The sequence below is a fragment of the Vigna angularis genome, chromosome 9, assembly GCF_016808095.1.
Source record: "Vigna angularis cultivar LongXiaoDou No.4 chromosome 9, ASM1680809v1, whole genome shotgun sequence".
In the NCBI taxonomy this organism is placed as follows: Eukaryota; Viridiplantae; Streptophyta; class Magnoliopsida; order Fabales; family Fabaceae; genus Vigna; species Vigna angularis.
In genome coordinates this window covers 26,796,201-26,821,355 of record NC_068978.1, presented here as the reverse complement: position 1 = coordinate 26,821,355, position 25,155 = coordinate 26,796,201, and the positions used below count along the sequence as shown (strand labels likewise).

General features: G+C 31.0%; 3 protein-coding genes across 9 annotated transcripts; all 3 read left to right on the top strand.

Moving 5' to 3' along the window:
* Window positions 1-4,353: 4,353 nt before the first annotated feature.
* On the top strand, window positions 4,354-6,477 carry LOC108347095 (ninja-family protein 2). The gene is made up of 2 exons (XM_017586220.2): window positions 4,354-5,063; window positions 5,663-6,477. The coding sequence occupies exons 1-2, from the start codon at window positions 4,556-4,558 to the stop codon at window positions 6,241-6,243; spliced, it is 1,089 nt and encodes a 362-aa protein (XP_017441709.1). The 5' UTR covers window positions 4,354-4,555; the 3' UTR covers window positions 6,244-6,477.
* Window positions 6,478-10,437: 3,960 nt separating this feature from the next.
* LOC108347121 (ethylene-responsive transcription factor-like protein At4g13040) lies at window positions 10,438-14,630 on the top strand. 6 transcript variants are annotated; one of them, XM_052868228.1, is made up of 7 exons: window positions 10,438-10,549; window positions 11,334-11,456; window positions 11,585-11,657; window positions 12,593-12,677; window positions 13,570-13,750; window positions 14,125-14,246; window positions 14,346-14,630. In XM_052868228.1, the coding sequence occupies exons 2-7, from the start codon at window positions 11,449-11,451 to the stop codon at window positions 14,465-14,467; spliced, it is 591 nt and encodes a 196-aa protein (XP_052724188.1). In that variant the 5' UTR covers window positions 10,438-10,549; window positions 11,334-11,448; the 3' UTR covers window positions 14,468-14,630. The 6 variants fall into 6 exon arrangements, with proteins under 6 accessions (XP_052724188.1, XP_017441747.1, XP_017441749.1 ...); XM_017586258.2 differs by having other exon boundaries at window positions 11,578-11,657; XM_017586260.2 differs by having other exon boundaries at window positions 10,442-10,595.
* A 3,408-nt stretch (window positions 14,631-18,038) lies between these two features.
* On the top strand, window positions 18,039-24,154 carry LOC108346376 (uncharacterized). 2 transcript variants are annotated; one of them, XM_017585458.2, is made up of 4 exons: window positions 18,039-18,301; window positions 18,923-19,036; window positions 22,597-22,701; window positions 23,590-24,154. In XM_017585458.2, exons 1-4 carry the CDS (start codon window positions 18,181-18,183, stop codon window positions 23,868-23,870), a joined length of 621 nt encoding a protein of 206 aa, XP_017440947.1. In that variant the 5' UTR covers window positions 18,039-18,180; the 3' UTR covers window positions 23,871-24,154. The 2 variants fall into 2 exon arrangements, with proteins under 2 accessions (XP_017440947.1, XP_052724185.1); XM_052868225.1 differs by having other exon boundaries at window positions 22,579-22,701.
* Window positions 24,155-25,155: the final 1,001 nt, after the last annotated feature.

The following is a 25,155-nucleotide window of genomic DNA, read 5'->3' as shown; positions in this document are numbered from 1 at the left end:
TTGTAGGCATTATTTGGGAGTCTTCAAATGACTAGCGAAGAAAAACGTTGAGCTCTTCAGATTCAGTATCCATAAATTATAGTGAGGGCAAGGAGGATGGTGGGATGGGTTCATTCATGAATTGGTCTATCAAGGCAGTCGTGTGTATTTGGACATTTTGGGAAAGGTTTGGGTAGGTTTTTGTGGCCCAAGTTGGTGGAGGTAGGGCTATAATGACTTTAAATGGAAGATTTAGGTAGGTTTGAGATGGTTGGAAGTGGAAGTTGGGCATATATGGGTTTCAAGGTGGCGTTGGATGAGGGGAAAAGTAGGGGGTGTTGGATGGATATCTGAGAGAATAGGTGTGGAAGGTATGGGTGCAAGATTATATGGAAGGTTAAGAAGTGGCCAATTAAGCGGTTTGGATGGTGTGGGTTCATGTTGGGTAGAGTGGAGGGCTTTAACATTGAGGGTGAGTTTTGAGGTGGTTGGATTAGAGGGTGATAGTTGAGAAGTTGGTGGTTCAGGTTGTGGTGAGAGTTGTTTTGTGGTAAGGGAAGTCTTTGTGGTAAGGATTGAGGGGGTGGAGTTGTTTAGCAAGGGGGTGATTTGGTAAGCAACGCTTGGTCTTCGTCCGAGTTGATATGGATAACAGCCTGTGTAGGAATGGCGCTAGACAAAACGACCTTAGACGTTGTCCCAGAGGAGCGCCTAATGATGCTTTTCTACTTCTTGATGGGGAGATTCATCAACAACAACTTCATTGGACTTTCAAGAGCACTTAAAAGTGAGTCCATCATTAGAGTTTAAGGACTCTTCAAGACGTGCACCAAATGAAGATACCTTGGTCTTCTGTTCTTTCTCCTTCACCAACAAGGGGCGTGAGCCTTTTGTACACTGTTAGACACTATTGTGGTTTTGCAGAGAAAAACTGTGTTATTGTATGGATGATTAAACAGAAAACAACAAGAAAACATTCTTAGAATATCTTTGTATCTTGTAACATCTTTTTGGATCAACACAAAACTTTGAATAAAACACTTTGTCATTGATAAAATCTTCACGAAAACTACACAACAAATGAAAGAACTATTCATACACCAGATCTCAACAGTAAAGTGTATAACAGTAAAGTGTATACTATAACATTTAAGATAGTGTTTAGTCATATAATGTTTAACGAATTATCTTAGACGGTCTTAACCATTAACACTATTTCAATAAACAGTTTTATTAAACTTTAAAATAAAAGGTTATAGAGAATCTATTCTCAACTTATTTCAATAAACAGTTTTATTAAACTTTAAAATAAAAGGTTATAGAAAATCTATTCTCAACCTAAATAAGTTTCTTTGGGTTTTTTTAATCATTAAAACAAGACTTAATATGTATTTTTTTTAAAAGTGATACAACATTGTGGAAATAACATTTTAAAATAAAAAATATTAATTAAAACTTATGACAGTAACACGAAATAATTTCCAATGAATGTGTTGGTGATAACTTCTACAAAATGAAGTCCAGAAGGTTGAAATAGTGACAGCTCGAAAAGCTCTGGCACTGTGTCACATATGTGCTACCTTTCTCGGTACACATTACTTCACATTGTCCTAGCAAGCACCACGTAACGTACATGCATACCCCATGCCAGGCACTCTCTTTACTCTTTTTGCCCTCATTCCTTTGTCTCTTTCCTTACTTTTCAACATCAATCATCTCTCTCCTCCTGTCCCACATCACCACTTTTAAAATAATTTTTCTTTTTATCTTTTAAAAGAAACTATTTGCTATAACTGTGTTAAAATATAAAAATATAAAATTTATTTTTAAAAATCAGATTAAATATAATTTTACTCTTTAAACTTTGAATATTGAAATTTGTTGTTTCTGTTTTATATTTTAATGCATTTTTATTTTTAAATTTTAAAAATAAATAAATGTAGCACATTTAACTTAATAACATTAATTTTTATTTACATAAATTTTAATGTATTTTGATTTTTAAATTTTAAAATTAACAAATATAGTACATTTTACTCAATAATATTAATTTTTATTTTATATAAATTCTAATATATTTTCATTTTTAAATTTTAAAAGTTAATGAATGTAAAACATTTAACTTAATCACATTAATTTTTTAAATACTAATTTAACTAACAAAAAAGTTAATATTATTAGATAAAATATTATATTTATTTATTTTAAAATTTAAAATTTTAAAAAATTTCACGGCTATGAATATATTTAATTTGAAATCTGTTTACAACAAAATAAGTGTAAAATATATCATAGGAAACCGTAGTCAATGTTCTTAAATGTACACAGTTTCCGAATGTCCAATATTTATTAAACAGTTTTCATGACTATTTATTTATTATATTTATAGATTTTAATAACTTTTGTTTCAAATATATTTTATGCAGTGTTATTTTCGCAAAACTATAAATTAAAATATAAAGTATACGTCATCTTGGGAAAGTAACATTCTATCATTTTTATCTTAGCTAGCCAATTATTTTAAAAAATTAAAAGTTTAATGAAAAATAATCAGTTTTGTATTTATTTAATCAAAGTAAGGATTAAAACTTATGTTAGTGATCATATTATAATATTTATTATCTTTATTATAAACATAAAAGTAAATTTAACCATATTTTGTCCTTTTTTCATATTTTTTTCATTTTTCTTGTGATGAAAATTTTAGAATTTAGTGAAAAAAATAAATATTAATAAAAAAATTAAAATGGTTGTCCGAAAATAATGAAGGTTAAGTAAAATTACTTATTTTGAGAAAAAGTAGTTTCATAAGATTTTGTATGAATGTAAGCATTGAAAGAGTAAATTATGGTAAGATAAAGTGTAAAAAAATAAATTGTAGAATTGTAAATAGCATGAAAATATAGTATTGAAACTAATAGGATAACTCTCACAAATAAACAAGAATGAATGTAAATTTATATTAAACACTGTAAAATAAAAGCAATCAAAAGCAGAACAAAAGTAAATGAAAAAAAGGAAGATAAATATAATAAAAAAAAGCTTTTTTTTGGATTAGGAATTTAAAGAGACAAAATGAGTGAATTTGTTTAAGTAATTGTGATTGTTTTGAAAAAAATAAAAATATATAGTAATTTAATAATTTAAAAGTATCAAATTGCCCTTTAGTCAAACACTTGTTATTTATGTATCACAAGAAGGACACTTTTGATGAATCAGTCTAGTGTGACTATGAATGCATATTTGTTATTTTAGACAAGAAATATGGTGTTATAGGCCATAGGATTTGAAGCCTTTCATTTGAGGTGAATTCTTCATGCACAAGTACAAACAAAATGCTTCTATTTATAGGGATTGATCGTAACATGATGTGTTTATTTTTTAAATGAATTTTAAAATGAAAAATATTCATGTACATAAAAAAATATAATTTTATATTTAACATATATTTAAAGAGAGAATGAAAGTAATACGTTTATAAGATATATAGTCTAATAAAAGAAAAGAGAAATAAGAAGAAAAAATATATATATTTATTATTATCTTTCTAATTTCTAAATCAACTACAATATACAATACTTTTTTAATTAAGTGATTTAGTAAAGTACTTTGAAAATTTTTGCTATAATTCCTCTCATCGACTTTTTACTATGAAATATCAAACCAACACTTTTTACTTTTTAAATTTGAAGATATTGTTAAAGTATCCAATTTTAACATCAAACAAGATAGAAGAAATATTTGATAGTGTTTTTCATGCACCCATAATAAATTATCGTGAGACACAATGGATTAGGTATGGATAATTGATTATAAATAATCTTTTTACATTTTTCTATTATAATAGTGATAAATAATTAAAGTTAAAAATTATGCAACGGTTTAAAAGTTAGAAGGGAGACAGGGAGAGGGAAAGCACGGTGACGTGACACGTAGCTTTCTTTCATGATGATGATGTGATGAGTAGTGTAGTAACAGCAGTACGTGAGAAATTCCCTCCCGAAACGTCGACGTGTCGCTTTCCTTAACGAGTCCCAATCAATCTGGGTTCCTCGTAACGTCACCATCACCTTAAAAACCACTCTTCACGCTTCAACTTCACCACCTTCCACGTTTCGCCCGACCAAAACCCAACCCTCTGTGCCCTCTTCAACACCTCACCTCCTCCTGCCACGTGTCTCTCCCTTCCCAAGCGGCACCACTCTCTCCCGCCTCGAGATTCAAGCAACGCGCAGCTAGAGATTCGCGCCTCCCTCTCCCTCCACCACGTGTCCTTCCTCCCCTCCCCTCATTGCTCGCCACGTGGCTCCCTCCAAACCTTGGCTAAACAGATTCTCATTCTCCGTTCCTCGATAAGAAAGGATTTAGCGGTGCACCCTTCGTTAACGCTCTCATTACGTGTCGCTAACCGCCATCCCTGCCTTCTCCCCTTCCGTCACGTGTCCCTCCATTCCCCCTGATCACATTAATTCATTTTCCCGTTTCTTTTCCAATCCAATAAATCGCGAATCCCACGCCCACCACTCTCTTTTCTCATGTTACCGATAACCATTTTGAATTTCCTTTCTCAGAAGCCATGGTCGAAGTTGAAGAGGTAGAACTCGATTTGGCGCTCTCCATTGGAGGCTCCTTCAGCAGGCACACCGTCCACACACCACCTCCTCCGGATTCCAAACCCGACTTCTTCACGCGCCTCGTGGGTGATCCACACGACCCACACGACAAGCGTGTGATTCAAGCGCTGCGGAGAATGGAGGCCAAGAAGAAACGAGAGCAGAAGAGGGAACGCGTTAGAGAGACAGAACCCGAGTGGGAACAGGTTTTTAAGAAGGAGAAAACGGAATGTCACAAAACCGTTACTGCCTTTGGCCCGTGGAGAACCACCGAACCCTTCCGCGTTCACCAGTTCGCCACGGTCCAGTACTTGCCCTTGAATACCGGCTTTCCGTTACAGTGCTGGGTCGGAAGCCAGAAGAATGCAGGTGGAGTTGACGGCGGTAAGGGTTGTGATAATAAAACGGAAAAGTCTAACTGCTCTTCTAAGTGCAGTTCTTCTGCGGATTACCAAAGCTTTTCTGGTGAAGGTGATTAATTATATTAATTTATCCATTTTTAATTTTATATTTTAAGTTTTTTCTGTTCTTCTACGTTTATTCTTCTGCTGTTTATTGTACCTCGTGCAGCAGTGTGCATGGACCTGGAACTATAGAAAAATTATTCATTGACTGATTTCAGTTTGAGAGCTATGTAAAGTAACTGTTGTTTAAGCATGTGATACTGTCAAAGGTCGAATCAAGAAAATAAAATTTGTGTTGCATTTTTTTTGAATCTGGGATTGGTTGCATATGCACATTAAATCTTAGCATCTATGGTGAATTTTAATTTTGTTTTGAAAAATTAAATATAAATATGGAGAATCACGGTCCCATGCATCTTTAGAACAAAATGTAGATCAACCTTGTCCTGTTTCTCAAGTTGTGTGAGTGAATTCATTCTGATGAGAAAAAGTTGTCATTTTTTTTGGTCATAAACAGACAAGTTAAATGTCATGAAAAGAAAATGAAATTTTAGTTTGTGTATATATGATATTGTAATGTTTGCCGGTTTAAGTTTGAAGAAACCGTGTAAGTTTGATGTTTAATGGGATATAGTTTAAAGATTGTTGCAAACATTGTTTTCTCAGATGGGGGAAGCAGTGATAGCCACAGCCATTCAGTTCATTCTTTGGCGGAGCAACCCCATTTGACCACTTCCAAGGAAACAAGCATGGGAACCCAACCTGAAGAAAGTGCTTCTGCTTCATCTCACCCTATGAAAGCCAAACAAGGCAACAAAACGGAAGAAAGAAAGCACATTGCAAAGGAAGCTCAACCAAAACCAAACCCCTCTTCACCCGAACCTATGAAAATCAAGCAAGAAGCTCCCACAAGCCACGATGCGGTTCTAACAATGGCAGTTGAGAACAAGTCTCTGTCGAACGAAAACTCAGCCCCCTTGATGGAGGCGAAAGGTGAGCTGGGGAAGCCTCCGAAGCCTCTCTCTCACACCTCTTTACTCCCTCAAATGCCTTATGTGTCTGCAAAAGGGAACAATGGGAAAACTGTTCATGGGTTCCTATACAGATATAACAAATCTGAGGTTAGCATTGTCTGTGTCTGCCATGGAAGCACATTTTCACCTGCTGAGTTTGTGCAGCATGCAGGAGGCACAGACATCACACACCCTTTGAGGCATATCACAGTAATTCCTTCAGCCTTGGGTTGATTAATCCCTTTTTTTTTGTTTTAGGCTTTTTTCTCAGTTCTATATCTAATAGCGTGTTTGAAAATGTTGAGATGTTTAGAGATTGAAGTTATATCATTAGCTGGAACAAACAACACTCTATAGGAGAGCTGGGAAAAAATGTGATTCATCTGACTTATGTTATGTTATCTTTAGGCTGAGTATATATTTTTGTTTCCTGTTTTAGATTATATATATTATATTTATTTTGGTAAAGTATGATTTTAGTTGCCCAAGACTTTCAAAATTTTATATTCTCTTTTCTTCAAATTTTTTCTATAAACTATTTTTTTGTCTGTTTAAGTTTTGTTTAAAATATTTTTAATTGGATTACTATAACGTTATTAAAAATATCAAAATATAATCACCAAACACTAAGATTGCTTTACCATGGTTGTTAGTCGCACACTAGGAGCAGCAGCCCAAAAGGTGAAAGAAAAATTAATTCGTTTTTTTTTAATTGTGTATAGAAATAATGTAAATATTCTTTTTTATTATATGAGACGTAATTTCTTACTTTTATTATTATGGCGAAAATTTATTTCTAAAAAATTATTGTATTTGTCTTTAATAACTCTTTATTGAAGAGTTGTTCCTTATCCTTTATTTTTTATTTCCTTTTTTTCTATTTTCTTGTCTTTGTTATTTCATTCTTTTATTGGTTAACCTTAAATTCTTGTTTTACTTATATTTACAAAATCATTCTTGTACCACTTCTTTATATATATATATATATATATATATATATATATATATATATATATATATATATATATATATATATATATATATATATATATATATATATATATATATATATATATATATATATATATATATATATATATATATATATATATATATATATATGAAAGTTTCAATATATATACTTATTTTTAGTTGATAATAATAATAACATGAGACTTTCAATATATCTTTTTACGATATAATAATAAGAGATGAATAATAATAATAATAATAATAAATTTTATTAAGATAAATTTTAAATCAAGTTATTATTTTTAACTGACAATTTGATAGATGCAAATATATATTACATATCGTTAGAGTTTTATATGGCAACTAATACCTACGACTCGTACAATAAGTTTTATATTGATTATGTTTTGAGTTAATGTAAAAATATGAAGATTGATTTGGTAAAATAATTTTTTTTTTATTTTTTGATGCATGTAATAGTGAAGACTGGGTTACCAAGTTTTATATCATTTGTAAATATTGTTGGTTTTATGATGTATGTAATAGTAAAATCTTTATGATTGAGATATAGACAGAGTTGTGTATACAACCAGTTTGGCACCTTTTTGCTAATAATCAATTTGGTCTAAATAATTAAAAATGTTTATAAAATAAATTAGAATGAATTTAAGAAAAAAAAAATATTAAAAATATTAATTGAAAGAATAGAAAAAACCTATTTTTATAACAAAAATACTTTTTTATTTAATTTGAATTTTTTAGAAAATATTAATTTATTCTAACTTAAATATATTTAGAAAGAAAAGTATATAATAAAATAATATCTGTAATTTAAAGTAAATTTTTAATTTATAATAAATACTATTTACTAATAAAACATAATGTAGTCACTCCCTCATGTACTTTTATTCTCTCTCCACAGCAACCATCTCAGCACACCTTGCTTTTTTTTATGGTCCCTCACAAGCTCAATAGAAACCACATTAGGGGTAGTGTTTTTTGTTTGGCTCAAAGCACCTACCATTCTGGGAGAAGACTTGTTTATAGTTAGAGAATAAAGAAAAAAAAAAGTTAAAGAAAGAAGAGAAAGAAAAAAGAAAACAAAGTCAAGAAAATTGACATTAAAAGAAAAAAAAAAGGACCTAATCATGATGATCTCTACATTTATAATTTTAATATATAATAAATTCATTTATTTACATTAGTAAAAATACATTTGTCACACATATGTGTATTCACTCTTTTCTATAATAATAAAAAAAAAGTCATTATTGTTATTATATTATAAAATTAAGTATAAATCATTTTATACTTAAGTAGTTTTAATTTATTTTATAGGTAATTTTTCAATTGAAAAATTATTAAGTTTAAAAAAGTCGATTAAATTTAAATAAATATTCACTTAAGAGATAATATTGATAAAATAATTATTTTAATTAAAAATTATTTAAAAGATAAAATTAGAAAACAAATGGAAACATAAACAAAAGGAATTTGGTCTATATACTTTATATATATATATATATATTATGTTGTTTTGTTTTTTTTAAGTTATTTTCTTTTTTAATAATAATAATATACTTTTGTTCTAAATAAGTGAGATTTAGACGTCGCTTACCAATGGTTTCAAATGACAAAGACTCATGTGTCGCCTATTTTTTTTTTTTTTGAATAATTCAAATTTGTGTGTTATTTATCATGTTTCAAATTAACAATTCAGAAATAAGTACCAAATGAAAGATAAATTCTCAGCAACTCATATATAGTCAGATTCTACATCTTATCATTCAAAATCTCTTTATTACTATGCTTTTCAAGGATAGAGTTATCATACTTGTAAGGTTATAGATAAAGATACAAATTTTCTTTACATTTGCTCTATAGTATGAGACGACTATCGAATACATATTGTTGTATCATATTTTATAAGTCAACTAACATTCAACAATAATTATTTTATTGAACTTATTGAAGTTCTTCATGTGTCTTCCAATCATGAGAAGATTGAGGTGATGTTATACTGTACACGCCTATTACTATTCGACAATAAACTGGTCTCTTATGCTTTACTAGCGTATTATTTTTTAACTTGACATAATATACGTCAAAGATAAATGAGTTATTGGGCTTACCTTGACCTATATAGGTGAGAGCTTAAAAATATCATACTTATCTTATAAATAGTCATCTAGATAAATAATTTACATTTATTTTTACAGCGTCAATTGCTACTTAAGACGCCTTTCTAAGTTGAACATCAATTGCTACCTAAGATGCCTTTCTATGTTGAGCGTGAAAGTGCCTCTTATAGACACCTCATCCATCCATTAAAGATGAGTACCAAATAAGGGACGAAAGAAAACCTAATTCATTTGTATAATCAGTAAATACAATAATAATAATAATAATAACAACAATCATAATAATAATAATATAAAAGAAATTTATATATTTCATATTATGAATATTGATAATATTTAACAAATAAATTTTATTTTTTATTAATATTTTTATGTGATTATGGTATATTATTTTAAATCCCAAGCATCATGTAAAGATATATAATTCTTTTAAATCGCCAAAAATATTTCAAATTGAATATTTGGATAAATCGTGACATATTTTTTTATTTAAAAGATATTAACCAATTCTTTTATAGTATTCATGATCATCCTGTTCTTTTCATATAAACTGAATTATATTTTGAATTTAATTAAAATATATTGATGATATACAATAAATTTGAACTTTTATAATTGTTATTTTAAAATTTATTAAAAGTTGGTATATCTATGTTATTAATAAAGAAAATGTATCTTCATAACAACTTTCTAACTACCTTTTAGTGAATATAATTTGTTATCAATTTTATCATTATTAATAGAATATATTTTATTGTTTTTAGATTTTGTAGTTATTTTTTAAAATTGAATTAATTATTTACAACAAAATTGCTGTCTATAATAAAGTTGTAAATATTATTTATTTTATAATATTTTTATATGAATAAACATTTTTAAAAATTTAATAATACTTTTTTATTTTAAAAAATATAATAAGATTTAATTTTTCTTTTTATTTTTTATTATCATGAGAAAAAAATTAACAAAGCGCAGGCACATGTTTTTATTTTTTTTTTCTCTAATGCTGATATAAAATTAGTTTTATTTATCAGTAAATTATTTTAAAACACCAAAATTTAATTTAAAGATGAAAAAAAGGAGATAGGTAACATATCATAAAAAAACTGCTAAGAAAATTATAATTAGAGAATTAATCCAATATAACATATTGATCTTGATAGCATTACTTGATTAGAACACCTGCGTATATGGGAAATCTCTCACCCTTTATTTCAAAAGGGTCAATATAGTAAATGCATCGTGTTTTTCAAACTCATAACAACCTTATACCTATTTCTTTTTCTTTTAAAAAGTACATCACAGTCATTCAAATATCGAATCAAAACCTTGTATACAGAACTTTCTTGTAATCACTTCAATACCCTTCTTTTATATATAAGTCACACTACAGAGGCTGTGGAATAAAGCACACACCAAACATCAAGGTCAGGGTTGATGGTAGATGTATCTGTAACAACAATAACAATTTACGTAAATCTTCATCACCTTTTCCTTCACAAGTTGGCGCAAACCAATTTTCTTATTCTCTCAGTTCTTGTGTTAAGGAGTTGCCTAGACTGATTTCTTTTCATTGTTTTTAAATTTCTCTCTGGGCTTAGTGGGTTTCTCTTGGATTTTTGTCTTGACCTACGTGTGAATGTCTGCTATGTTTTGTTCTGTGTGTGTGGTCAATTGGGTTTTGGTGGAAAAGGTGTTTGGTTGATGGGTTGACCCAAAGCAGAGGATTCTGAGTTCGCGCAGATGAGATGATGTTTGTGTGGATGAATTATTTTATTATTTTTTGTTTCTACCAAATTAATATTATTGTGGCGGATATTAATTAATTCTGGGAATTTTACTTTGTCATGCTTTATTTTCTTCTGCAGTTTTTTGGTTTATGTTTTTGGGAAGAGTTTAGTGTTGATGTGTTTTCATGGGCTAATTGTTCTTTGTGAGATGATATGTCTGGATTACCGATTTGCATGATTACACATATGAGGGTTTTAGTGGTGGTTAGAATTGTATGGTGATGATCAAGGTTTATCTGCACTTGTATAGGTTTGTTTTTGTATGGGTTTGTCCAAGGTGGTCTAAAGATGAAAAAAAGTTCTCACTTTGATTGCATTTGCATTCTGGGATATCTTTCTTGATGTTTATGCAATGTCTTTGTTCTCCTATGTTTATGTTCCTATTTGTCTTCTCTCTGAGAATGTTTTATTTTTGTTGCAGGTACTCCTTCTCTATTGAAGGGAGATTGATACTGCTACCGGTGTCCTCTACAAAATTTGCTTTGTAAATTGAAACTAACAATGGTAAGTCTGAGAAGACGTAGACTGCTGGGACTATGTTCAGGTGAATGTTTCATAAAATATTTCATATAACTTGGTTTAAGCCTTTTTTAGTCTTGAGTTTTCTTTTGTAGCTGAGTTTGCTAAAATTGACATTATTTACTAATTTGATTCAAAATTTGTAGGAAATAGTTCGTTTGTCACTCCCCTTCCTCTTCACTGTGAGCATCTGACTGCTACTGAAGCTTCGGGTCAGCAAGTTCAAGTGAGTGAACAATCTAATTTTTCTGATATGACTCACTTCTCCAATCCTCTAGGAACTAATGACTGATTGTATATTTCTGTTGGTGCTTTGTTTGTTTCCTATAGTGGTAATATCTGAGGTGTTTGGTCCTCTTGTATTTAATGTGATAACTCTTTTTTTCTTAATATTTTGCACTTCATTAATTTTAAATTATTGGTGTATGTGAAATTGAGGCATGAGTTTAACGTCATTTATGTAACTTTCTACAATTGAAAATGTTTAAATACTTTTGACCACTATTTATTGATATAGGATTTACACCTTCCTCTTTTCATACAATAGTTTTATGTCAAGATTCAACAAGCACAAATCATTTGTATATAAAAATTTGCATTTATGCCTCCTCGTAGTTGTTTTTGGTTTACAAGAAAGGAGTTTCTCCTGTTAAGTAATAGCAGTGAAAGATAACTTGGACAAAACTAAATTGAAAAGTGAGCTCCAAGCAACATTTTTCTTTTGTCATCTTCAGATGGCTGAATGAATTGGATAACTCTTTTTTCTAGCATTGGTTATTTGCTCTATCTGCTGCATTGCATATTGCATAAAAGGGCACAAGTATAGATTCACACTGAATTTGAACATATGATAAACTTCCAGTTATAGGTATCTGGTTTTCAACAAAGTCCACTAGTTCCTATGAAAATTACTTGTGATTGTAAAAAGAAAGAGGAATAAAAGGATTGTCACGTTACATATGTTTCTGTTTGTTTCTATTCTGCTTGTTATTTACATCTGGGTTTACTTAAATCGTAAAATTTGCAACAAGCTATCGATTAATAGTAAAATCTGGATGAAGTTTTCCATTGAGTGATAAAATTAAACGTTTATTCTATCTTTTCTTTCATTTTTTTTCAATTGAGAAACTTATAATAAACACTTCTGTCTGTGTTTCCTAGAACACTATTGTGAAAGATGAACCGGGATCATCAAATGCATCTGGTTCCAGCTTGTCCAAAGAGGATTCTAGTCAACAAAGCCTAGGTTTGGTTTCCTAGACATATTATTCTTTTTGTTATATCTGATCTCTTTTGTTTTGTGACTAGAAAGTCAACCTAGTAAGAGATGTTCTGCTTACAAAATCTTTGTAATGCTTCTTCCACTTTTGTTTTTTGCTATTTTTTCTTTTAATGTATTATTCACTGATTCTATACATTATGAACTGCAACAAGAAAAGTATAATGGGAAAACTCATGAATAGAAGTTGGTAAGGAATAAAACTTACATAATTCTACCTTTTTTTTAATAAAGAAAAAGTGACACACTCTTAGTTTGTGGGAGTTAGAAATCAGTCTTATCATAGAACGCACACAAGGTCCCTTATATGAGAAGGAGATGTGTTTATGTCATTTTTTGTTCTGATTTGATAGCATTTTAAATCACTGGTCTAATTTTATCTTAGATTGCGGTCTGTCTTTCTTATTGGACCTTGTTTATGGTAATGTTTTCAGATACAAATACTGAACAAGATTATTTAACAACATTTTATTGGATATCTACAATTTCTTGGTTAATTCTTCATCTGATTGCTGCACCCTTTGAAACATTAATTTCATTGAGTTTATATTTTCTTCACTGAAATTATAGACTATAATTTTGCATAAAGCTCTTAATTGATTGACATTGAATGTTGTGCTGTGCAATGCAAATGGTACCTGACAATCATGGGTTAATTGAAAAGGTAGGAACTGTATGCTGTTTTGAACATAACATGAAATGGACAAACTTGCATTGACAGTTTACTACTGCAAGGAGAAAGTCAGTTTGATCACAGTTCATAAGCATATGGGCATTCAGTTTACTTTCTCTATTTCAAATAGTCAGAGTTTTATCTTGCTTTTGTTTGACTATAACTTACTGAACAAGCATATATCAGGACCACCTGTTAAACGCAGAAAGCAACATTTAAGGAAACATGCTCATGATAAAGAACCATGTTTTATGAGGGGGGTATATTACAAAAACATGAAGTGGCAGGCAGCCATAAAAGTAGACAAGAAACAGATCCATTTAGGAACAGTTGAGTCGCAAGAAGAAGCTGCTCATTTATATGACAGGTATTGTTTGAATTGTACCATATTAATACTAAGAATGGTCTCTTTAGACAACTTCATTCTCATTTACAGAATATGCATTTCTTACAGTGTATTGCTTGATAAACTGCCCAAAAAAAAAACTTTTCTATTCATTTGCTCACTTATTCAATATTAGACAACTTCCTGAGTCACAAGAAACTTACAATAGAAAAAAAATTGTACAGTGGTTGTTTTGCAGCCCGCAATTGTATATTAAACTTTGTTACATATATGTAAAGTACAATATCTGCAATGAACATGAACAAGCAAAATAGTTTAAAATCTATCGATTGCAGAATTTTAGTATTCTTTCATTGTACTAACTGAGCTACTACTTTGTTATCTATTTCTCCAAGGGCTGCTTTAATGTGTGGAAGAGAACCCAATTTTGAGCTTCAGGAAGAGGAGAAAATGGAATTGTGTAAACTAAAATGGGAAGATTTCTTAGCAATGACTAGACAAGCAATTATCAGCAAAAGTAATTTTCTTCCCTTTCAATTATTTTATATATAATATATATAATTATGTATTTTTGGACTTAAATTTTAACAGTTGTTCCATGCAAAATGTTCAACAGAGCATAAGAGAAAACATAGTCCTGAAGCAAAAGATGTCAGTATGGAAGTTTCAGTGCATTCTGATGATAGAAAAGTAGTAAATCTAAACCAGCAAACAACAGTCTCCAAAGATCTGAGTTAGGTGGGAATGAAAATTCAGTTTTAAGAATTTAGATTTAACTTTTAGATTCATTTTCAATTTCATTAACCAAAAAATTGTACATGGCCCAGTTCATAGCTATTTGCTTCCTTGTAACGGAGAATGAAGATTCGTTCATTTGTTTCATACACAGCATTTTTTTTTCTTTTTGGACTTTTATTAATTCTTATTCTAGATAAATAAATCTTTAGACATAATTAGGCATGCATTCTATTATACAGTAAACAATTCAAATCCACCAACAACAAAACTGATGAACTATGTTTATGAAATAAACATAAAAACTGAAAAATAAATAATATCAATTTTTTTTATTTTATCTTAAACCCAAATGTTTTATTCATTTCTTAAATTAAAAAGTAATAATCAAAACCAAATCGAACAAAAACACTTATTATATATTGTTGTATATTTAAAATTATTTTTACTGGAATCAAGAGCCTGAACATTAAGCCAGGTGACAAAATCTAAGGGATGGTTTGAGTGTTTTTAATGGTCGAACGAATCTCTCATTATTTAGAGGGAGAAGATTCACTTGCAAAATGTTTTCTGATGCTCAAGTCATTAAGAGAGTTTTTAAGATATAGAAGAGTATAATAGTAAGTATGAATTGGATTTTACTCTCTTAAGAAATACCATGTATATTTATGGGTTTCTAAGCCATGAAAATTATTATAAAATTGAGAATATTTGATAATATCTATAGATAATAAAATATGATTGTTTGTGTGATAAAATAACAATACTATATCATTTAACTAGATTAACCATATAATACATTGATATATGGTATAAAAGGATATTTACATATCAATATATTATATAATCAAACTATCAAGACTTGACCATATAGTTTGTTAATATATGGTAACAAAACAACAAATATCTTTATTAATATTATTTACTCACTTTAGGCCAATAATGTTGAATGAGCCTTGATGGGTCATGCTCTTTAATGTATTTATTGGGTCAGGTAGGTACAAGCCCTTCAAAGCTTGAGAGTTTGATTGACACGTAAAATGAACACGTTGTGACTGTAATTAGCCCTTTGGTCGAGTTGTAGTTGGCATTATGCTTGTAGGTGGATTTGAGTTGTTTTAACTATAGGTCGTCTTTGACTATGATATAGTCAGTTTATTGATGCAAATGTCATCTTAGGCCTTTTGAACTACCGTTTTTAGGTAGGTTTTGTGGTGTTGTTTAAGTAGGCTTTGTGTTGTTGTGAAGTAGACTTTGTGTTGTTTAATCAGACTTTGTATTTGCTACCATCTTAGACAACCTTTGTGTGTAATGTTGTCTTAGGCAAACTTTGTAAGTTCTACCGTCTTAGGTTGACTTTTGTTTGTGTTGTCATCTTAGGTAGGTTTTGTGTTGTTGTTTATGTAGGCTTAGTATATGTTGTTGTCTTAGGCAAACTTTTCATGTGCTAATGTATTAGGTAGACTTTGTATGTGCTGCCATCTTAGGCAAACTTTGTATGTGTTGTCATCTTAGGCAAACTTTGTATGTATTGTCCTCTTAAGCAGATTTTTCGATAATAGACGTTCGTCCTTGTGCATCTGTAAGAGGAGCTTGAGCTTGCTTCCTTCTTCGCTCTTGTATGTCTTTTTGACCTTCAACTTTCTTTGATTTGACTTTCTTTCTTTTGGTTATTTTCTGCAAAGTTATATCGCGTGTGATCATAGTTGTGGCATCGATAGTTGAAACCTTTATTAGCATAAAGAAACATAAATGAAGAACAAAATACATAAGGGAAGATAGAAGATCTAAAGTGAAAAAAGTTTTTGGGAATAAAGTGTTTGTTATGTCTCTTGGAAGAAAGTGGAGAGGTGATTCTAGAGAGAGGTGTGGTTTTATTAGTGTTATCGCCCTTTGTATTCTACTTTAACTTGGTGGCCATTGTCGAGCTGTCGCTAGGTTGTCGTCTGCTTTTTGGAATACTCGTATGTTATAACTTTGTGTTGCTCTTGCTTTTGAGGTATTTTTCATGACAAAAGTCTCTTCCCGTATTTCTCTTGTATATAAAATTTAGATGAAGTTGACAATCCTCCTTGTTATGTGAGGATGATTTTGGTAAAGTTTTGGGCTTTTAATACTCCAGAAAGAAAGGTAAGTCACAAATGAACAATCTTAGGAACCTCGTCTTTTCTAGCCAGAGTTTTCCTCACACCCTTCTATAAATTCTTCAGTAGAAATCTTTAAAAAGATTTCACAATTTTAGCCATGACATTGACATTCCGTTAAAGAATATCACTCGTACTTGTTCCTCTTTTACTCAAGTTTCTTTTCGTACCTTGTATATAAGTTCAATCCTTTATCAATCTATCATCATTTTCAGGCATAGAAGATTTTATAGTCGTTGTGATTGAGACCGATTTGTATGTTCTGCATAGCTTAAGAACATGCAATCAAAGGTTTTATAGCATATTTTCCTTTTTTTAGGATCGAGTAACATCACCTTAGCTAGACACCCTGATACTCTTACATATTTAAGGTTAGGTTGATAACCTTTCCACAACTCATAAGGAGTTTTATCAATTTTCTTATGAGGTATTCTATTTTGTAAAACACATGCAAATGCTTCTCCCAGGTTATCAAGTGCACAAGAACTAATAAGTATAACATTCATCATTTTCTTAAGAGTTTTATTCTTTCTCTCATCTACTCCATTATACTCTAGTGAATATGATGTGGATAATACCTTCTTTAACACAAAATTCATTAAATAATACATATTCACCACCTCTGTATGATCTAATTCTCTTAATTTTCTTATTAAATTGATTTTATACTTCTACTTTATAAGTTAAAAACACATCAAAGACTTCATCTTTATGTTTGATTAAGTACACTAGGTGTATCTAGAATAATTATTTATAAAGGTCACAATAAATTTTACCTCCTCTAGACATGATTTGCTTTAAATCAGCTAGATCAATATGAATTAATCCTAATAGTTTAGTTTGACAATCTACACGATAACATGTTTGCAATTTTTTAAAATTAAAGTTTGTAATTTTTTTATCTAATATACCATTTAAACAAGATTGTATAAAAAATGTAATATAGGTTGTGATGAAAGAAAAATATTTTGTAAATTTGAATGAAGTTTGTGAATATTGAAGAAATTAAATAATTAAAATAAAAAAATAGAAAAAATCATGTAAGAACAAAAAGAAGAAAGGTTTCAAAATGAATCCAAACTAAAGAGCTAAGAGAATAGTAGTTATATTTTCAAATTAAATGTTAAAGGATTAGGCATTTCCTAATTTAAAATTTAAAATTTTAAAAAATATTATTACGAATTTTACAATATAAAATTCTTGTAGTAAAGTTATTTTTTTATGTTGTGTAATCTAAGAATTATTCCGTTCTAATTATCATTTTGATCTTTAGGACTATATTTAAAAAATTATGGTTGTTTTTGTTTTAAATTAAGAAGTAAATGGGGTGCATGGACGAAATCATGGGCGCAGAAAGCAAAAAGCTCCATCATCTTATATAAGCCCAATTTAGCCCAATCGAGGAACTCCGTTTTCATTTCGAAGTTCTTCACAAAGTTACCCTCTCACTAGAAACTTGATTTGGGAGTGACACAGAGAAATCAACCACTGCACCATAAACCCTTCAAATCAAATCGAACAAAACCTTACAACACAATCGTGGATTGAAAACAAATAATCCGAAAGAAAAAAATGGGCTCTAAGAATGAAGAAGCTTCAGACGAAGGACCTAGCAATTCACCTCCTTCTTCTTCTTCGTCTCCTTCTTCTCATGCTTGGAAAACTCGAATCGTTATTCCAACCCTCCTCGCAGGTCTCTCTCCCTTTCTCTCTTTTATTCTGTTGCTTCTTTTATTTCTCCAATGTTTTTTCATCGGATCACCATTCCCACGATGAACACTAGTTTTATTTAATACCTATGGAATTTGTGTTTTGCACAAAAGAGTTGATTTTTCACAACGTGGTGATCCTTTTTTGTACTGGAAAATGTGACATATTTAGTGTCTCGAATAAGAAGATACATGTGGTTCTCTAGAAAAGTTAGAGGAGCTAATTGGTGTTCTATTTACATATAATTAAGACAATGTTTTAGTAATGATTAGTTATTTACCTTTCAGTCACTATATTTCAAAATTGTCCATTTTATCTTTATATATATATATATATATATATATATATATATATATATATATATATATTTTCTATTTTAATCGTTTAGTCAAAGTTAAGATGGCAGGGGCAAAATGAAATTGTAGTAGTATGCATAAGGAGTAAAGATGATAAAAGTAATGTGTGTAGGGATCAAAATGGATGATTAAATGGCGTGTGACATCAATGTTGCAAATTTATATTAGATTGAGGATTTGGGTGGGGATAGAGACTGAAAGAGGATAGAGTGTTTGTATTTATGATGTTTGTGATTCTTTGGGAGCAGGGGTTGCTGGAGCTGGAATTGGGTTGATTTCAAAGCATCGAAAAACACTTGGTCTTGCTAATGTGTGTTCTAGCTATGCTGCAAATTTCGCCATCGTCACAGGGTGCTATTGTGGTAATTGTTGGATTTTCTTTTGATCTGATTCTCTGCTTTTCAGTTTGGAGTTATGTTGTTGTATTTTGTATTGATACCATTGTTTGTGTTGATTACTGTGGCGTGCTTTGAATCCATGAATTTATTGATTTGCTATGGTTTCTTATAGATTTGGACCCTCCTGTTTTTTTAACACGAGAGTAACATATTATGGGGGACAGCCTGTGAAATTTTGTTGCTGAGGCAGAAGAAGTTGATACCTTCTCCTCATAATGTTTTACCTTGATTTTCTGAAAAGAAATGAGAACATCCATTATAGGGTTGGAGATTTTATATGTAACTATGAAAAGAAAAATATGGCCTCAGTATTGGGGAGGAGTGTTTGTGTTACTGGCCTGTATTTGCTGCGATTTATTTTTAGTATAGCCCTATTAATACGCCCTACTTATAAATAAGTGAAATATGCTATATTGTGTTATAGAGAATCCAGCCATAAATTGGAGCATGGGGGTGACCTCCATTTTCCCCCATCACCTCATATATACATTTACTGTTAGCCTTATGGAAAATTTTGATGAAGTAGATTGGTAAAATTTGAAAATGGTTTAGTGCGGTAACATTTTATCTATCAGAAGTAACATACCTTCATAAATAATAGGAAGGCTATTATTTAGATTTGCTGTGAATTTAGAAATGACTACAGCTTTTTGAATTAGCAAATCTTTATTATATTATATTTAAATTTTTGGCAGGGTTGTTTATACTTCAATGGCATTATGTTATGAAATTCTTAATTAATTACTAATAATACCCAGGAAAAATGTATTTTCCGTTTGGAAGTTTGTTTCCAAAAGAATACTTTGTTAATCAAACAAGTGCTTTGTTACTGAGTATTAATTTTATAAAATGTTTCACAGATTAAATAATCTAATAGTAATAGTTATAGTAACTCTTTGTCTGTAAACCCCATTTTGTTTATCTATGTGGATGTGATATTGGTATCAGTATCATCTAGTGAATTGTCATAGAGTGTGACACAGTGAGTTTTCAACTCTCAGAAGTGATGTTATGATATGGATTTGGATACTATTGAGTGTCTAAATTCCACATTAAGTAATGTAAGATGTTATGTAAAACATTTAATTGCTTGGTTTTTCCTCTATAATCCTTATCAAATTGAGGCTCTAGAATATTTGATTTTATCTTTGGACATAATGTGTCAATTGCAAAGATTCAACACCAATTTGTCTATAAGAAATTTTGTTAAGATATAATGCTGAACCCATGAATTTATCTTGCTCTCCTTGTGGGAATTTTCTAGGAGCCATGAATTGAAAAGAGAAAGAAAAGAAAGATTTTTATTGAATAGAATGAAAAGAATGAGAAATTGGACAGCACTCTCTCCTCCAAGTTTTCACCCTTCAATAACAAATCTCCCTCTCTCCTATCTTTCTTCCCCTATGTTTGTCTTACTACCCCTCTAGCTAACTAACATTAGTATTCTAATTATCCTAACTAATTTCTTCTCATCCTTATATCCTGACAATACACTCCTCCAATATCAACCTTGTTCTCAAGGTTAGAATGGTGGAAGCTTGATCTCGTGGCTCTTCATAATCACCATGATCTTTACCCACTCTTCCTAGAAGTAATTGCAATGCTTTCCTGGTGGCATGAATGATGGTGGAGATAAGGGTGGCTTTTGTATAACAGCCTTTGAACCTTCCTTCTGCCTTGGCTCCATTGCCGAGCTGTCATAGATGCAATGAAGTTTAATGCTGAAGGCTCTCCTAACAATTTGAGATTCCAGGATTCCAATGTTATTGATGTAACTCTTTGTATTTAAGAGCATAACAGTCAAGATGTCATTATTCGATTGTAACTTGGTCACCTAGCCTATGTCATGGGACAATTGATGCACCCTGCAAAAATCTCTCCCTCAGCAATTGTTCCACTAGGAATCAAATTCTTTGATTGTGACTTGACCTACCTAGCCTCGGGATTATTGTGCAACCTACGCAACAATATCCCATTGAGCAATTGCTACATCGGAAATTGAACTTGTTATCTTGGCTTTAATAATAATTATTGGATCAAATGTTGACCACTAGGCCAAAAGCTATAGTTGATAATCAAGGTGCAACTCTTTTTACTTATGAGCGTAGTGGTCCAAGTATCACTATTTGATTGTGACTTGACCCACTTGTCCTATACCTCAAGACAATTGATGCACCCTGCAACAATCTCCCCCTTAACAATTATTCCACTAAGAATCAAACTTTTCGATTGTGACTCAGTCCACCTGGTACAGTAGAGGATAATTGTGCAACTTAACACAATCTCCCTTCAAACAATTGCCTTACTAGGAGTCAAATTCATGACATTGACTTAGATATCAATTGTTGGATCAAATGTTTATCACTACGTCAAAAGTTATAGTTGATAGTCAAGAAGAAACTCTTTCTACTTAAGAGAATAACCACCCAAGTGTCACAATTCAATTGTGACTTGGCCTACACCGTGGGACAATTGATGCATTTTGCAACACACTATGAGTTTGATTCTTGGTTAGTGAGCCTTTTTTACTTCTACCTTTTGATTTCAAGAAATGAAATATATTTCTATCACACTCGGCTGCCACTCTTTGAATCAATTTACCCTTTTATGCTTCCATTAAAGGTAAGCTGTTCAAACATTTTCACCAAGAGCTAGCTTTTGCTTCAATGCATTTTGACCCACTTCCCTCCGTGCTATTTTTGTTGCTCTGTCAAATATGGATCACCCTCTTCATTCAATATCTTTTGCAGCATGTGCTTCAAATTTAAAATGTTGGCCCTCTCTTTCAAGAACGTTGAAAGTCTTCATTTCTTTGCAGTAAGTTTCCATCTTAGTTTGCTCTTGCATTATGGCAGCCAATCTTTCAAAGATGTGGCTACCATATCTATCTTTGAATCTTTTTATCGTAGCTGTGAAAAATGATCCCCAGTCTGAATGTGTTATCTTGGTGCCAATAATACAAACTAAGTATCGCCACACCGTCCGTGTTCTTGAATGTGTGTTGCAGCTCGTGGATGAATGAATATCTTGTACCACAGTATTTTTCAACCATAACCAATTGGGTCTACCCACTCAAATGTTGATTGCTCTTTTCTGCCAAATGCCTCCATCTCTAACACTTGCTCTTCCTTGAAGATCCGATAAGCTGGACCAATTTGGTAGGAACCAAGAATTGAAAACAGAAAAAAATAGAAATATTTTTATTGAATAGAATGAAAAGTACTTGAAATAGGAGAGCATTTTCTCCTCCAAGGGTTTCTCCTTTACAAAGGATTAAAAACAACAAACCTCCCTTTCTCCTATATTTCCCTTATTTATGTCTCACTGCCCACTAAGCAATCTATTAATTTTCTAACAATCTTAACTAATTTCTCCTTCTCTATCCTAACAGAATTAAATTGTAACCCTCCTCTGTGTAGATAAGTTGATTGATTCATTAGATCCTAGGTTGGGAATGGGGCTCGAACCCTAGTAGATGACTTCTTACCTAATTTAATAAGATCCAGTTCTGTCTAATTTGTTAGGTGCACGAGAATTTGTGGCTGCAACTAGAAAAACAGGACCTGACGACATATGGAACTCTGGATTAGCTGGATTTGGAACTGGTGCTCTTCTTGGGCGACTGCAAGGTTTAGTTCTGCCCCTCTCACTATTGCTGCGTTCTTGTGATTTTTGTCAGCCATTAACCATGGTGAATTATCTATCTGTTCTTCACCTTAACTTTTATTATGTATTTTAAAAAGAATTTTCTCTTGGATCTTACTCTCCGTTACACTTTTTTTTTTTGTATTTTGTGTTAACTATTTGCTGCAACTTGTTACATATATCATTTATTCAGGACATTTAATCCTTCTCAGCAATTTAGACTGAAATAACTTTGCTTGATGAGATCTGAATTGTTTCCATTTTCAGTTTTCTTTCTCAGTTGTTTTTCTTTTTTGTCTGTGAAATCTTTTTCTGATTTCTTATGTTTTTTCTAATGATTCCTACATTGTCATAAAGTTTTGTAATAATACCTAAAGCATGTTTTTCACTAGGGTAGTCAATGACAAATGGATTTCTTTTAAAAATAGAAATTGATCAATATTTTTATCTTAAAGAACTTGGACGTGCTATAGCATTGTCAATTACTTACAAGGAAGTAGAAGATGTATCATGGTTATTCCAAATACATTTTTATTTTTTTTTATCTTAGATTGCCTCGTATTTTTAATATTCTAAGGGTAAGGTTCTTGGAGATTACCACTGGGATTGATATGGAAGTTACACACCCTTGGAGAGGATGAAAGTAATGTTGAGAGCGTCTCTTAAATCTAATGCTACCCAAGGGATTAGTCTCATGAAAATGCTTGTGGGAATAATTTGGTCAAAGAGAGAGTTTTCCCAGATTGTTTAAATTTTGATAAATGCATTATTTGAATGTAAATTGAATGTAATAATTCTTGCTTAAATGTGGTCAATAGTTACAGAGGATCGGTTACAAGCCCTGAAAATTGATTTCACTTGTGAAATTTTAGGTGGTCAACTGGGTGCAATCCGGTACTCTGTCGTCTTTGCTGTTGTGGGGACAGCGGCAGACTTTACTTATTTGAAATCGAAAGATGCTTTGAGAGATTACACTAAAACAATATACCAAGACATTGAGAATTCAAAAAACAGTGGATCTTGGTTAAAATTGCCAGAATGGTTTCCAGTTCAAGTACTCGATGAGGAAGCCCTTGCTGCTAAACGAGCTCAGGAAGAGCAATTCCTTCAACAAAGGGCAAGGATCCGCAACCTTAAAGAAGAAGAACCTTGAGAACTAAATTTTTGTGGATGTTTGCCTGATCCTTGAGCGAGGCAAACTTTCACCACGTAAAGCATTTTGTATACCCAATTTTATTTTATTTTATTGAGTTAGTTTGTAATAATGTACTTTTCAAGCTAAAAAGCAATGGCTTCAGCTGAGATTTTGAAAATGTTGAGATTGAAATTCATGTACTCATTTGGATTGTCTAATGATTTTTCCCTTCTCAGGGTAGACAATGTCCAATTACTATGTGAGGAAAATCTATAAAAGTATAAATGTTGTAGTTTGACTTATGCAATCTCGAGAAAATGGCTTCACATGACATTGTTTTCTATTCTATTGTATCATTTCACCCTTTTACTCTTGATGTTGTCGAAAATAATTTGGCTTCACAAGCCCATGATCATGACAAGCCCCGAAAACTCCATTTTCCACGTTTATGCATTGATATTTACATCCTTTCGTGTGTAAACAAAGCCCTGACCAAGTTTGGCTACGACATTGACATAGTTGTGCTTCAACCTCTGCAAATGACAGGGAAAACAGTGAGAAAAACCCATCAATATTACACAATTCGAATGCTTGATATGTGTGACTTGTGACTTACAAAACCTGGTAATTTTTTAATACATTTGAGTTAAAATGCAAAAATATTCGAAGGAGTATATATCAAACAAAATGAAATTTGGTGAATGAAGAGTATTCAGTTGTGATTGTACCCCAGGTGGATAGAAGGAGTGCAAAGAACACAGAACTTAGGAGCAGAGGAAGCCATTATTGCTAAATGCAAATACAAAATGTAAAATAGGTAAATGATTTCTCTTGTGATGTGGAATGCATGGACTGAGTTGTGTTATATAGTAACACTAAGTCATTGCGACACTATTGTTTCATGCTTTGCTTGTATCACATTTGACTTTTTACTCTCTTTTCTTTATTTTGTAAAATTTGCTACATTATCTTGGTCAGGTTATCATTCTCAAAATTGGATTATTTCTAACATTTGTTTATGCATGTTGTTGGACGGGTAGAGCACATGATCTCTAGTAAAATACGATTATGTTTATTTTATTGATCAAATATGTTTTTAGTCATTAAATTTTAATATAAAATTAAAATTCTTTTATGTTTTAAATTTTGATAAAATTTAATTCTTAAATTTTATAAATGAATAAATCTAGTAATTTTAATCAAATTGTATTAAATTCTTTTGACATGTTAAGTTGTGTTTTTTTTATGATATTTGAGTTATTAATATTATTTAATACATTCTAACTTAAATATCAATATAAAA